This window comes from Camelus dromedarius, chromosome 3 (genome assembly GCF_036321535.1).
Source record: "Camelus dromedarius isolate mCamDro1 chromosome 3, mCamDro1.pat, whole genome shotgun sequence".
Taxonomy (NCBI): domain Eukaryota; kingdom Metazoa; phylum Chordata; class Mammalia; order Artiodactyla; family Camelidae; genus Camelus; species Camelus dromedarius.
In genome coordinates this window covers 25,046,524-25,062,014 of record NC_087438.1, presented here as the reverse complement: position 1 = coordinate 25,062,014, position 15,491 = coordinate 25,046,524, and the positions used below count along the sequence as shown (strand labels likewise).

Below are 15,491 nucleotides of genomic sequence, written 5' to 3'. Positions count from 1 at the left end.
ACGTAATTGATTTTTTCCAAGAGAGACACTAAAAAGGAAACTCATCATACTTAAAAATCGCTTTAGCATTTGAGAGTTAATTTTGATTAATCAACAAATCTATACTCAGTTTGGGTGAGACTGCCTATAAAGATTCATTTAAATGTTTGCTCATATAAATGGGAGAATAGCTTTATGACCGTGGCAGTTGGAAAATATTTCTTAGCAGCAAGACTGATAGATTGAACTACATTAGAATGAAGTACTTTTGTTAAAGCAAGACACCATTAAGAAAATAAAAAGGCAAGCCAGAGTGAGATACTTGTAGTACTTGTATCCAGCAATGATTCATATCCAGAATATATTATAAAAATTCGTCCAAGAAATTTTTCAATAAGAAAAAGACAGGCAACCTAGTAGAAAAATGGCCAAAAGTCTTGGACAGGCATTTTACAGAAGAGGGTATCAAAATGGCTGATAAGTATATGGAAAAAACATCCTTGAGGGGAGGCTATAGCTCAGTGCTTACATTGCAGGAGGGCATGGGCTTCAGTACCTCACATTAAGTAAACAAACAAACAAACCTAATTACCTCCACCCCCCAAAACAAACAAAAATACAAAATTAAAAAAAAAAAGACCCTCATGTAAGGAATAAAGGAAGGCTACAGTTTAGGAAAACACCCCAAAAATAATCTTGATCTTACTATTCATCTGGGAAATGCACATTAAAACTACATAATATGGTATCAGACAAAACACACCCCCCCAGAATAGCTAAAATACCAGTTGATGATAACTGGAGCAACTAGAACTTTATAGACTACTGTTAGGAATAGTTTGGAAAATTGTTTGGCAGTTACCTACCAAAGCTGAATGTGGCATATTGACCCAGTAACTCCAAGATATACATCCAACAGGAATGGATACACTGACAGAAAGGTGTGCACCAAGAGACATGCTCAAGCATATTCACAGGAGCAACATTCCTAATAGGCAGAAACCCAAATGCCCATGAATAGTAGAAGAGATGACTTAAATTCTGGTGTTCTCAAACAGTGCAAGTATTTTCATACAGTAATGAAAGTCAACACAGTACTGCTACATGTAATAACATGGGTGATTTCATAAATATCTTAAGCAAAAGAAGCTAGACACAGGCATACCTATTGTATTCTTCTATTTATATGAAGTTGAAGAATACACAAAGCTATTACTGCTGTGGTGATTGAAGTTAGGATAGTGGATATGCTTGGGAAAGCGGGGTGGGGTAGTGACTGGGGATTGGAGTAAGAGCATTAAGAGAGCTTCTGGGGAACTAGGTAACATATGATTCCTAATTTGGGTGGTGATTATGTGTGTATGTTTGATTATCGGGTTGTACCCTCATAATTTGTACCTTTTCTGTATGTTACATGAAAGTAAAATTTTCACAAAAAGATAGGTTACATTCTTGCTCAATACCTAAAATAATTGTAATGGTAATAACATTCAAAAAAAAGCATATGAGTTCCATCAGATCTGAACTTGTTCCCTGATAAATGTTTGGGTGAATGGAGCTATCCTGAACATTTAAATTTTGAAGTTGTTTTGATAACGTATCCCATGTAATCACATAGTCACTAATTGTCTCATACCAAAGAGCAACTTTGATTTTTTAAAATCAAGGCCAAATGATCTGTCTGCTAGTTTAGATAAAAATTAAGTGTTTTAAAGAAACTATAATTTAGGGGTAAGAAAACTGTTGATACTTAATGTTGAAAGATGTTTCTTTCTGCTCAGGGTTTGTGTTCGTTCTCGTTGTTGGGATGCCTGCATGGTTGTGGATGGAGGAACTTCTTTTGAGTTTAATGATGGAGCAATTGCTTCAATGTTGATCAATAAAGAAGATGAGCTTCGAACTGTGCTTCTAGAACAGTGAAGGGTGTCCTCAGATGACAGATAACTACCGGAAAAAGTTTTACTGCAAAAACAGACTGCCGGTCATAAAGCTACATTTTTTGGTTATTGTCGAGACTGGTTGGCCTTGGGCTCAAAGGTGACCAAGAAAGTGAGATTTGCATTATTCTTCTGTTGGATTCTGATGGAAAAGATGTTCACTGTGTAAGAAAATGGATGGACTAAACTGATTAGAATTCATACCAGTGAAATTTCTATATTGCTCATATTTGGTTTCCAAGAGTGCTGGTATCTTTTTAAATTTAGAGAGGTAGGTTCCAATAAAGGATTAATGTTCAGGATTTGAAATTTAACTGTACAAGTTTTTTTTCCCCTTACTTTCCCCCCTAACTTTGTGGAATTGGTCAGACCAAACACATATTTAATTAGTATTTTTTATAGTATCTAAAAATCAAGATTTTTAAAAAACTTTGTTGATGGAGAATTTTGATAAATCCTGACACTGACCTAACTGAAGTAGGTAAATGTGTTTTTATATATGCTAGGAGTTTTCTAATTTCAGGACACAATGCTATTGTTATGACTATTGATTTTAAAAGTTAAAGCAATCATTTTTGAAATTATAGCTGTTTTCATTTAATTGACTGTCAGGTTAATTTTGACAATGCTGGGTGAAATATATCTGGACAAAATCATGACACTGTTAAGGATGTTTTAATTATCCAACAACTATATTAGGTCTTAGGTAATTTTTTAAAAATGATTTGAGTCTAATAAAGCTCTTCCATATTTAAAACTCTCTAACATGGATTCAAAGATTCAAAGGCTGAACTGATTAGACATGTTCTATTAGGAGTTTGGTAAAACCTTTGAAAAAGATTTTTATCTAGTGTTAGGAGTATTGTGAGAAAATGGATTACTTAATAAATATGCAAAACATACTAGTTTTGGAATTGCCTTACTTAATATCATGGTAGCTTTCACCTAGCTCATATTCCAAGTTTTACATTTTAGCTTTGGAAGATAAAATGTTACGGCTTTTCTTTTTTCTCTATTATGACAGTTTCTTTACCTAATTCCTGATCTACTTATAAGTAACCCTAGAATTATCACAGAAAGCACCTCTTGCTGTATCATGAGACAGTTGGTATTCTCATTCCAATTATTCAAAGTTACATTGGTTTTGTTTTTACTTGCTGCTAGAATTTTTCTTGAGTCATTGACATATTTATTGAACACCCACTCTGTGCCATGTACCGTGACAGGTGCTGGATATGCACTGATAAAGTAAACAGACTCTGTCCGATAGAACTTGAGTCTAGTGAGCTCAGACGTAAATTCTTTGAAAGCTAGAAGGTATCATCAAATTGAGTGCTCTTAGTTCTGGCAACATTTATCATGTTTTTGTCAAATTCAACATTTTTATATAAATGTTACTATACAAGGGTAATTTAGGTTTTGATGTATATCCAGAACAAGAATCTGTTTTCCTTTTCTTAGTTTAGAGTATCTGCATAGACACTCATAGCAAGGAGTTTACAGGATGCATACAGTAAAAATTAGTGTTTTCCCAGAGATGGATCTAGTTTCTGGTTTGATTTAAAAATGATATACTTAAGATGCCACTTGATAAAGAAGTAAAATTCCACACTATAAAACCTCCCTAACAGGTTTAAAATGCCTTTTTGACAAAAATTCCAGCTCCATCTTTAATATCAAGAAAATTCGATTATCCAAAATGGTACCATAGATCTATTAATATGTAACATATTAATAGGTAACCTGCTGTGTAAAATTGTTCATAAGCCATATTTTAAAGGTTTTAAAAATACTTAATGTGCTCCATTTGTGATATAACTTCTAACATTTCTGCTCGGTGGTAGGGTTTTATTTGTAAGAGATGATGAGAGGCAAAGGATGTTAGAATAGCAAAAATGTTTTTCATGAATGAGTTAATCTTTTAATGGCAATTGTGTGTGAATAAAATGAAACTACTCTTATCTTTTCTTTTTTACTTCATTTATTTCTTTAGCTCATATTATGGGTCATTTGAAAACCAGATTTCCCCCAAGTTGTTTCAAGCAGGCCTTTTTCCCCACTGCTATGTATTCTGTGCCCTGCTGACTTCATTCACTGCTAATATTTGACACAGTGCTTACCTGGTAAATGCAGATAGACTCCTCAGATAATTTTGAGTTAATATTTTTGATGCTCCATATGTATTTATATTAATGGCCTCAGTAAATCAGATCATGTTACATGTTTTGCTAAATATATATAGCCTTTGAGTATAAAGAATTTCCATTGATTTCATTTTTTAAATATAAAAAAAAGAATAAAATACAAAGAACCATTAACACAAATTTTATTGAAAAATACTTGAGTTGAAAAAGTTGTCCAATATAAATTTAAGGATTATCTATTGCTCTGCTGTGAAAATAATGATGTAAATTTAGAATTTAAATCACTAGTTCATTGTGCCAATATAGTATGTGCATCTTTATACTTAAGGATAGTATCTACCAAGACGGTTGTGCAAAAAAGATCCCAGGCATAACGTGATATGTAAATGATACAGTGAAAATATTATATATATAATTTAAAATATAAGGGGGAGGGTAAGAGTAAACATGCTGATGAACTGCTGAACTACAAAGAGGAATTACTTCAAGTGCAATTTATTCTTTAACATTAAAAATAACCATGAAAGTATTAGAGTGTAAGTCAATAAGAAGGCTTATTAAGTTTTCTACATGAAGGAAAGCATGAAGAGTATTTTTTTAAAGTGTCATGAGCTTCATTTTATGATGGATTTTTAAGAAAATTACTGACTAAACATGAAGTCAAAAGAAAAAAAAACAGAAAAGAATGTGTTAATTTGAATGTTTTATAGGATAGCAAAGGCATGGATTATAACTAATTTTGTCTTCTCTTTTCAAAAATCAAACATCAATAATTAAAAGCAAAAATTCAGATTTTGAGATCCTGAAAAGACTGTTGAAGAGATACATAGCTTTTTATATCAGTAGATTGTGAGTTCACTGGGAGTAGGGGTTGAATTCTGATTTGTAACTTCTCACAATGAATACTTCAAAACTGGCATAGCTAGAGAAGAAATTGCCTATTATGATAATAAATGATGGTTTTACTATGCTGAAACATTCTTAGGGAGTCTGTCAGGGGGTGGAGGGGGCAGTTTCTGATGTTTGGATAGTTGAAGTTAGTAGGACAGTATTTGAGAAACAGGTTTTTTTTACAAACTGTTCTTTTAAATACATTTCCCCCAACTGCAACTTTGTTTTTTTTCCCCTACACTTATTTTCTTTAAATGGTTGAAGAGAGCTTGAACAATTTGTCAGGTTCTTCTTGGCTTTCACAAGAAAATGATCTATTTAAAATACCTTTGGTAATTAAGTTTTATTACACAGCTATCTTCTCCTGCCTCAGATCTTTCCTTCAAAACATCATTTGTTGATGGAATGATTCTTCACAAAACCATTCTTTCAAATATTTTCACTGGTCGTTTAAATGGGTTGCTGTGGATTATCCACTTTGCCTGTAGTTTTGGATGAATGTATTATTGTCAAAGTCCTACCTTTCTGCTTTCCGGCTCATGGAGCAATACCACTGCAAATGAACCTGCAGTTATCCCGAGTAGTAAATTAGTAGTTTTGAGTGAAAAGGAATTTTAAAAGCCAATATAAATGACTACGTGCTAGTTTTTGTTTAAAAGCCAATATAAATGCATGGTAATGGTTGGGATATGACACATTCCAGTGTGCCTATTAATTTAAAAATGTATAGCTATGGAAAAAGTCTGCTTTATTGTCTTTCATCAGTCACAGCCCCTGCCATCTGAAGACCTTAAAATACACTGATTTTAATGCTCAAATGTGCAAGTTAGACACCTGCTTTAAGAAATACCAAAAAATCAGCATTTTGACATTTAGATTCACTAAAAAGTAAAAATAAATATTAAAGCAAAACAAATCCATAAAGGGAGATTAGTATGGGCTTTAGCACTTCAACCTGTTTTGTGAGGTGTTGGTCCCTTGGTGATGAGAGCTTTTTGACTTCCCGGGATACCTGGCTAGGTGGGGATGGGGAGAGGAGTGATAACGAAGGAGGTTGCCTTCTTGTTTGTTCCAAGGCTAGGGTATCCTGTGGAATGGTGTTCTTCTAGTTTTCCTGGACACTACTTAGTGCCATTCCTTATGGTCAGCACCTTCCCCTGCCGTTGTTCAAACACATTATCCACACTGCAGATCATTAGTAAATGCTGGATTGTGATTGAGTTCACCAGGATAGAAGGAATGCATCACTTTGTACAGAAATAAAAATTCTGCATTTGGCTTCATATCTTGGGAACTTGTGGCTAGGGTATCGGAGAGGGAGGACCCAAGGACCAGAGGTAGATGTTAACATCATAAAAAGAATGACAGCCAGATGTTATGCACTTCTTGAAGGAAGGACATAATACTATCTATCAAGTATCACCCTGTGAAACCAAACAAAACAAAACTTGATAGGATAAGCCTCTAGATCAGGGTTCCTCATCACTGGCACTATTGAGGTTTGGGACCAGATAATTCTTTGTTGTGGGGAGCTGTCCTGGATGGTCAGCAGCATCCTTAGTCTACCTGCTAGATGCCAGTGGCACCTCTCCACCTGTGACAACCAAAACTGTTTTCAGATGTTCCCAAGTGTCTCTTGGGTGGCAAAATCACTCTTGGTTAGGAGCTTTCTGCTGCTGGAACCAACTACCAGTTTATGGAAATAAGGGACAGATTAACATGTTAAACAATACTCCAGGGATCGATCACATCAGCAAAACCCAGAATGTGGAACACTGGACAAACAACGTAGTTTCTTCAATAAATAAGTTGTAAGGATAGTAAAGAAGGGGAACCCAAAGATTTAGAAACTTAAGAAAATGTCCGTATCAAGCAAATGCAACGTATGAACAATGTTTGGAGCCTGATCAAAACAAATCCATGCAATAAAACACTTTTGACAGCTGTGGAATTTCCAACACCATCTTGATATTTAATGTTTCAGAATTAATTTAGGAAAGTATCTCTTAAAGGTATATACTGAACTATTTATGAAGTCGTAATTCTGGGTTTTACTTCAAAATAATGTGTGATGGAGGGGCAGGAGGGTGGAAGATGGATGAGACGATGGATGAGAATGAGGTTGGCCATGAGTTAATGACTGTTGAAAGTGGGTAATGAGGTTCATCCTCTTCTCTAGCTTTTGCATTTGACATTTTTCATAATTAAAAACAAAAAAGGAAACATAGCAGTGATAATATAAAAAAAGCAAAGAACTGGGTCACTGTTCTACCATTTGAATGGATGAGATCTAAAGGAATTGAGTTCCTGGAAGAGCTCTGGATGCAGGGTATTAGGAAGCCATCCAAATAGTTTCTTAATGAGATTAAAATACACAATTATAAGCTGATCAAGTTTGTATTTAAAAAGTGCTACTAGCTAACTTTTATTGACGGTACTTAACAATCATTTATCACTTAAATGTTTTATAAATGTCATTTCTTTGAGAAGCACTTTAACCACAACAAGCCTGTATTTAGCCCCTTGTCACAGTATTACAGACATTTTAATTTGACAACAAGCACACGAAGTAGATGGGGCAAAAAGGACCAGGTCAAGGCTTGTTTTGAAGGGCCTTTTTCAGAGGGCTGAGACAAATCACACACCCCACCAAATGCTAATTTTAACCACAGTACCCAAGGAAAAAAAGAGAAGGAAAGGAATACAACTTAGCTGAAGTACTCGTTTTTATAAAAATGTGTTTTATTTTTAAAACAAGTCTATAAAAGTAGAAATCACATACAAAAATACAGATTACTCTGACACGTTAGCAAAATAGCTTATGGCTGGACTTGAGTTTGGAAGTACTGTATGTCTGAGGGCATCCGGAAGTCAGAGTCCAACCGGAGCCTGTCTCCAGCCCTTGTCACTAATCTGTAAACAATAATTTCAAGTAGTATTTAGCACTTTTTAACTACTACGAAATTGAAACCTAATCATTCCCTGTAGCACACTACTTGAAAATTTCCTTCCTTAGGCCTGAACAGATCAGGGCACTTCATACCACTGTTTCTAACACTTGAAAAATCTGACTTAAGCAATGTTAATCGAAAGGATGAGTTCTGGCTTTTGTTCCATTTTGAACATACGAGAGGTCCTCAATTTAAAAAAGAAATTAGTGTTTTGTTTTTTTTTTAAGTAGAATTTAATCCTGTTGCTTCTATGTATCATTAAAAAAATCGCTGATGTTAGCAAAAGGTTCAACACCTGAGTCTTCACTTTTATGTAGGTGCAAGTTGTGCTTACTTGCTCTGAAACTGTGTGGGACATACACCTACTTCTAGTGTGTGTTTCTGACAGAAAGGAACATGCAGTTCCTCTTAGGGAACTCAACGTCCAGCAACCTTATAAAATGGGTAGTTTCAAACCATCATTGTGGGAGACCATTAAGAAGAAAAAAAAAGGACAATTTAAAATACTTGATTCCAGAGTAATATAAAAATAACTTCAAGAACCTCAGCGAAAAAGGAACATGGCAGGCAACCTCAGTTCAGCCTTCCATCCAACATTTCAAGAATTAGAGACTGACCGGTCACTACCACCTTTCTAAAACAAAGCAAGTCATTTTAAAAGCTAAAGAACACACATTAACATAATTTGATCATAAAGACAGAAGTCCACAATTAAATTTCCTCAGCTGATTGAGAATCCTGGGAACACAGTACATAAAGGAGACTTCATTCACGTGCGTTAGAGGATCGTTCAGGTTAACCTGTCATAGAAAGTTGCCTCCTGAGCCTTCAAATTCTCTACCAACTCTCTACCTCTGGTTGGCTGGTTGTTTGCTTTTTTTAAACTTAGGTTTTAAGGTGAATTGCCCAGGGCTATTTGTTTCCATCAACCTATTTTCAAATCTAAAGGCAAAGCTGAAATTTCTTTCAAAGCATTTTTCTTTCAATCCTCAGGAGAGACTGCCTCAATCTACTCTATGAGTCTCACTCTGTTCAGCTTATAATACAAATAGCTTATTATTCTTGCAAATCTATGTCTTAGAAAGCAGTACTGACAAATTAAATAGAAGAAAGCTCAGCTGCCATATAGGCTATGAAAATGATTTGCTGGTGATTTTGAAGCTTGATTCTTAATAGATTTAATAAGAAGGGCACTTGGAAGAGGTGGCTCAAATCTTGCTCTTCAAGATATCCTGAAATTACAGGCTTACTCTCCTAAGATTACAAAAGGCCATCAACTTAGGCTTTTAAGGGTATAGCAGTGATAAAAGCTTTCTTAGTCCTTTAAAAAAAGCAAGACTTCAAAGTTTTCTCTCTCAAATGGTTCTCTAATATACTTGTAGAAAGAAGGCAAGGGAAAACCAAGAATAAAAATAGCTGAGCTCTCCAGCAATTGGGCTTCCTGCCTATTTTCCCTGTTCAAAGAAAGGAGGAGACACCATCCTGCAATAGATACTTCATAGACAACTGGGCTTTTGCAGTGTCAGTCGGCATTTGATGCCCCATATCTCCTGATTCTTTTTGTTGCCAATGGTTGGCCTGGCAATGGTGGTGAAATGGGAACAATTAATCTGTAGATGAGGAAGGGCTTCCTTTAACAGTTGAAGGGTAGTATCTGGCACGATTCCAAAGACTTGTAGTGTTTTGAGTGTGGGGATTTCGCCAAGTTCACTGGAAAGGAAGAGAGAGACTTTTCAGAGCAGCGGTATCTATGGTAACGATTCCACTAGTTACAGGACCCAGTTTTTACAAGTTGTATCATATCCTATAAAATGCAAACGGAAGACGTAACTTGCAATCAATGATTTGAGAAAACAGCAAAGGTGAATCAAATCACAAAGCACAAGCTATAGCTCGGACAACATGGCCTTAAGAAACACCCAAGTGCATTTTGTTGAATTCCTAACCTCAAAACTCCAAGGTTTATTTAAAACACAACCATCTTCGCTTCCTTTCTCCATTTGTTGATTTATAGTGAAAAGTGTCACTGCGTTGTAAGGAGAAGCTAGCAAGCTAGTGATGGGAAAAGTAAGCGTTTTACTGAGGCATCTGTTGGAATCACCAAAAGTTACATACAATTTAAGCATATGGACTTGACCTTTATCTGAGCGAGGCTCACCTTCTCAAAAGGAGACGTGAGCAGAGTCGATAACTTCTTAATAATGGCTAATACTCAACAAGTCCATTATATTCGATGAAACCTAACGGTGACTTCACAACGATATTGTAAGCAGGGTTCTGTGTAGATGGGGGCAATAGCCACCTTACTTCTCTATTTATTATCATTTTTCTCCTGCCACATGTAACGCAGTCCTCTTCCTTCCTAGGTATTTCACATTAGGTGAAACACAACTCTGTCAACAGTGAACTTCTGGTCCCCCATAAAAGGGAGCCTGTTTCCCCAGAGCAAATACTTTTGGGTAATGATTCTTTTTTCTTAACCCAGATCTGTGTGCTTAGACATTCATCTCTCTGATCTGTATTTGCTCCAGGTTGGGACACACAGTACGAAGTCTCAGGAAAGGGAATATTTGATTTGGAATGTCAACAAAATCCCACTGCAGGTCAATGAGCACATCCATGACCTAGAATTAGAAGCATCTTTTATATTTCCATATAGCCAGTAATTACTTAAAAAACAAACTTTCCTTACAATAATTGTCACCTGTCCTCCAATCTTTCTTCCTTTCAGCTTCATGTCCATCCTGACGTCCAACGTGTCTTCAGAAAGCCTAGCTCAGCTTTTGTCCATCCCCAGCACAAAAACCTTTGCTACTTCCCTCGTGTTTACAGACCTCAGACTGTTCAGTTGGCCTTAAGACCTTCCCTGCTAAACCTGCTCTCCGACTCTTCCTACTCCTCCAAGAGTATGTATTCTGCACTCAACAAAGTGTCTTAAACATGATGGATGTTTAATATATATTAGCTGCATACAAGATGAAGGGTAATTTAGAAAACAAAACTACTAGCCAAATAAAATAAATGTGCTTGGTGTTCCTAAGGGGGCAATAAGATCTGGAGGTCACAACAGAATAAAAAAAAGTAGGAGGAACAAACTGCTGTTGTTCTTAAAGGAAGCTAATCTCTGGAATATAAACAGGAATATAGAGAAAGGTAGATACATAGATGTTTATACTTATTATCACTTAGTTGCTTTCAGGCAATCCCGCCCCTGCCTGAAAGCCCTCTTATGTGAAATCTGAGTAGTGAGAACTTGGTAACAGCCATGAGAATTTTGGTTCTGGGATATCCAGAGTAGCCAAATTGTAAGTCATTCTGCAGTGGATAGTATTTAAAAAAAAAACTACAGGGGGTAATGAGAAAATGGGGAATGGCGGATGACAGAAAGGGAAATGTTCCTGCAACAGCATTGGGTAAGAGCCTTGGTAAAGAAAGAAATTACTCTAGACTCACGGAAGACACTCGGGTGTTATATGTAAGAATGGAGAGCTGTAATATCAGACAGGATGCTGGATGAATGATCATTCCCAAGCTGAGAAACCAGAAAGTCTTTACAATTTTCAGGAGACCAGAAGGAAAAAAAAAGGCTTTTGTACGTGTATCACCTACAAAACCACAGAGCACACACACAAATATCTCTTAAAAACTACCATGGAAGACTGTGATTTCAAAATGTAGAATAAATAAACAAGATTATACTGTATAGCACAGGGACATATATACAAGATCGTGTGGTAGCTCACAGCGAAAAAAAAAAACGCGTGACAATGAATATATGCATGTTCATGTATAACTGAAAAGTTGTGCTCTACACTGGAATTTAACACAACATTGTAAAATGACTATAACTCAATAAAAAAATGTTTAAAAAAAAGAAAAAAAACCCCAATACCTACCCAATTTAACCTTGTACAGGAATTGTAAAATAAAAATTACATCTTAAAAAAATAAATAAATAAATAAATAAATAAATAAAACTACCACGGAAATGACTGAAAAGGAAACAAGGGGAGGAAATGAATATAGTACTAGAGCCATTATTTCTAATTTAAGAAGAATAAAGTGATACTGATTATGCCTTAAGTGTCTCCGTTTAGTTTTAGTAAACAAAAGATTAAGTAAACAAAACCCCTTCACAGGTTTACCCCTTACTTCATCTACCTAATCCTGTTTTCCTCATAAAATCCTAAATTCCTTAACTACAAGTTCTCCAACAAGAGTTTTTTGTCTCTCCTAATCTCAGATCACTATACCATCTCCGGCTTGGGTTTCTTACTTGAAGGATAAATACAGACTAATTAGAAGAAAGTTTAGATGGAAGGAATCAGGCCACTTAAAAGGGTTAGAGGATAAATACAATGAGGTTATGTCCTGAGGAAGAAAAACCAAGTTTCCCAAGTATTTTAAACCATTAATTATCATTACAGAAGAAAGACCCTTGAATTTTATTTTCCCACTTCTGATATAAGAAATGAAAACTCTTTAGCATAAGTGGCTTTCTGGAAGTTACTGTTGAAGATCCTAGAATTCTTACTATGCATTTCATATTCATCAGCTGCCAGGATGACTGAGACTCGAGGGCAAAACATTTTATCTTGAGAAACTTTTAAGGACAGGGTACCAGCAAGCTCATGTTAATGGATTCACAAGGTAAACCAGTACAACATTTACAAAATGTCTAAAAAAAAAACATAATCTTTTACCTGAAAGTTCAAGGACAGCAACTCTCTTCTGTCTGTCCTCACTCTATTCTGTAGCTAAACTCCTGATGCCCCTGTTTCCCTTATTTCAAGACAATATTTAGGCAAATCAGTTCTAATAAAGCATTGAGGGTTCACGCCTAGGTCTGTGACTTCAGACCTAAGCCCTGAGCCATCAAATTACACTGCAGGTGTCACCGTGCAGGCATTATCATCCCACTGGATGAAAATATTGTGGGAGGGCTCAGAGCCTCCCCTGAGCCTCTGCTCAGGAGAAAGGATTTGGTATTACCTGCTTAGCTTCTCTCTCTCTAGAGAGAAAGAACAGAAGTGACACATGGGTAGATTATCTCGAGAACAGCAACCAAAAAAATGATCACTGCACTCCCCGGGCTGCAAAGGCAATGAAGCTGGAGCCCAGATGGTGAGGACAGAAAAGAACGGATGACAGAGAAACCTTTTTGGGTGGACACATCAGGCTCCTGGGAATTTTGCACACTAGAAAATTCAAGTGGCAGGAGATTTTAATAAGAATTCCATGTATATGAATTTAGACCCCAACATTGGAGAGCCCTCAAACTGAATACCAGCCACTCTTTTAGGCAGTGCTTTTCCAAATGAGATACCAGCTCAGCCCCTAAACCCCAAGATTAATTAAACTGATCTATTAAAAAATATAACCACCGGATTCCCTAATCCTATTAGTTAACTCTGTAGAACTGAAGTATCTGATTTATTCATTAATTTTTTTTTTTTTCGGGGGTTGGGGGATGGTAATTAAGTTTGTTTATTTATTTTTAATGGAGGTACTGGGGATTGAACCCAGGACCTCATGCATGCTAAGCATGCATTCTACCACTGAGCTATAACCTTCCCCCCTGATTTATTCCTTAATTCTTGAAACTAATTCATAAGGTCCAAACCAATAATTTGAAGAGTACCTAAATTCCTGGTTCAAATTCACCACCCTTCTTTTGCAGGAACCAGAAACTTGGTTACCTTCACGTGGACAGTGAGCTTACACGAGGTCAGCAGCCTCACTGAGGGCACACTGGCTGGGATGAGAAAGGAGGGCACCAGACCAAATCCGAGAAACTGACTTCTTGTGCTTTTCAAGAAAACTGCTATACACCTAGGTTTGGCATGGGAAGAATTTCCCAGCCCTTTGAAATACAGGAGAACTTTCTGAAACTAAAGAGATGCTATTACTCCCAGGATGATTGGGTATAGCACTTCTTAAAAGGAAGATGGACCAGGTTCCTTTTTTTCTTTGCACTGCCTTGATTTTGTGGAAGTTGCTAAGGTACAAAATCAACCCCTCTAAAGCTACCAGATAATTTTGCACGTGTCCCAGGAGACCTAGAATGTAGACCCAGCTCAGCCATTAACTCACTGTTTAGCTTTGGGTAAGTTACTCCACTCTTTTGGACCTCAATCTCCCACCTTTTCAAAGAGCGCATCACTCTTATAATATTTACTACTTAAATATTTCTCTTTCTCTCATTCCTTGACCATCCAGGACAGACACCAGTAGAAGATGACAGTACTTTTCCTCTAAGCTCAGATGAAGATTTCTGGAATCAAATGGAACTGATTTGAAAAATTTCGGAAATACACAAACATGCCCAGGGTCTGCCTCCCCCTTTGTACCCTGAGCTTCCTGGGAGTAAGGGCTATCTTCTTTCAGAAGTCCTCCAAAAGTGCTATATAGTATTCTAACAGTTAAACCTGCTCACAGCTAAATAAATGGTTAGTCAACTACCTCAATCAACTCAACTTTACCAGACATTTTAAGCAAAAAGAATTTGCCTTGGGTTTTCCTATGTTGCAGGTCTTTCCTAAGCAGTTTGTGGTACACTGCTTTGATGTTTAAGTTTTCAATATCTGCTGTTAACAATAATGGATTTTAACACCACGTGACATCTCTTTTGGTCCCTGCCTTCTGCTAGCTTTGAAAAAGAAAAATACTTACAGTAAAGTTTCAGGTATTATGTCATAGCATCGACTGAGTGATAGGTGCTGGAGGTAGTTGAGCTGATAAAATTCCTGAAAGCAGTCATGCTTCAGCATGACGCTATCGCTGTAACAGAGCAGAAGAAAGCATTCAAAACCTCTCCAGCAATCCTAGACAGAGAAGACAGGGAACAGCCTACCACGTAGTTCCTTCAATTCACCAATTCACCGAATTAAGATCCTTTTCTCATTCAATTAGCAATCATGATTTTTCTTTCTTTTTTCTTTTCTTTTCTCTTCTTTTCTTTTCTTTGCCTTCTTTCCCTTCTTCCCTTCCCTTTCCTGTCCTTTCTTTCCTTTCTTTCTTAAATAAATAAACAAAAACATACCTTAAGTCTAGGTGGACAAGATTGGGGCATCTTCCAACTAGGGTAGAGACATCTAGAAAAAAAAAATGGTCCTTATTAAATGACAAACAAGACAAGGATTTGTGCTATCAATACTTCATTTAACATTGTGATGGACGTTCAGAACAATGCAATTAGAGTCACATGCTATTAGAAAGAAACAAAAAATTCACCTTGGCATATAAAACTTTCTACCAGGAAAATACAAGAGAATCATCTGAAAAACTACGGGAAACAGTAAGAGAACTAACTGTGTGAAGTGCTGGTTAACAAAATCCATAGCTTATCCATGTAGCAGCAAGAGCTGTCTGGAAATACAGGGGGAAAATAATCCCGTTCACAACAGCAAAACGCAAAACCAAACACTACAGTATATAAGGAAACAACCTGTTATGAAGGTAGCCCTCAAAATCGGTGGGGGAAATCATGGATTATTAAAAAATAATATGGCTATCTCAACTGGAAAAAATCTACTTCTCCAATTCAAGTAATATATCCAAATAAATTCCACATGTATTAAACATTTCTA

General features: G+C 36.3%; 2 protein-coding genes across 3 annotated transcripts in view; one reads left to right on the top strand and one right to left on the bottom strand.

Annotated features, from left to right (window-relative positions):
• The window catches only part of NADK2 (NAD kinase 2, mitochondrial), a 42,426-nt gene extending 38,549 nt beyond the window's left edge, over positions 1–3,877 (top strand). For both annotated transcript variants that reach the window (XM_031444043.2, XM_064480094.1), the window contains one exon: positions 1,761–3,877. In XM_031444043.2, the coding sequence (XP_031299903.2) occupies positions 1,761–1,899 (139 nt within the window). In that variant the 3' untranslated portion in view covers positions 1,900–3,877. The remainder of the gene's footprint in view (positions 1–1,760) is intronic.
• Positions 3,878–7,675: 3,798 nt separating this feature from the next.
• SKP2 (S-phase kinase associated protein 2) overlaps positions 7,676–15,491 on the bottom strand; it is a 31,448-nt gene continuing 23,632 nt past the window's right edge. Inside the window, exons 8-10 of the mRNA XM_010977592.3 lie at positions 14,945–14,996; positions 14,575–14,682; positions 7,676–9,612 (exon numbers count right to left, since the gene is read on the bottom strand). Of these exons, the coding sequence (XP_010975894.1) occupies positions 9,399–9,612; positions 14,575–14,682; positions 14,945–14,996 (374 nt within the window). The 3' untranslated portion in view covers positions 7,676–9,398. The remainder of the gene's footprint in view (positions 9,613–14,574; positions 14,683–14,944; positions 14,997–15,491) is intronic.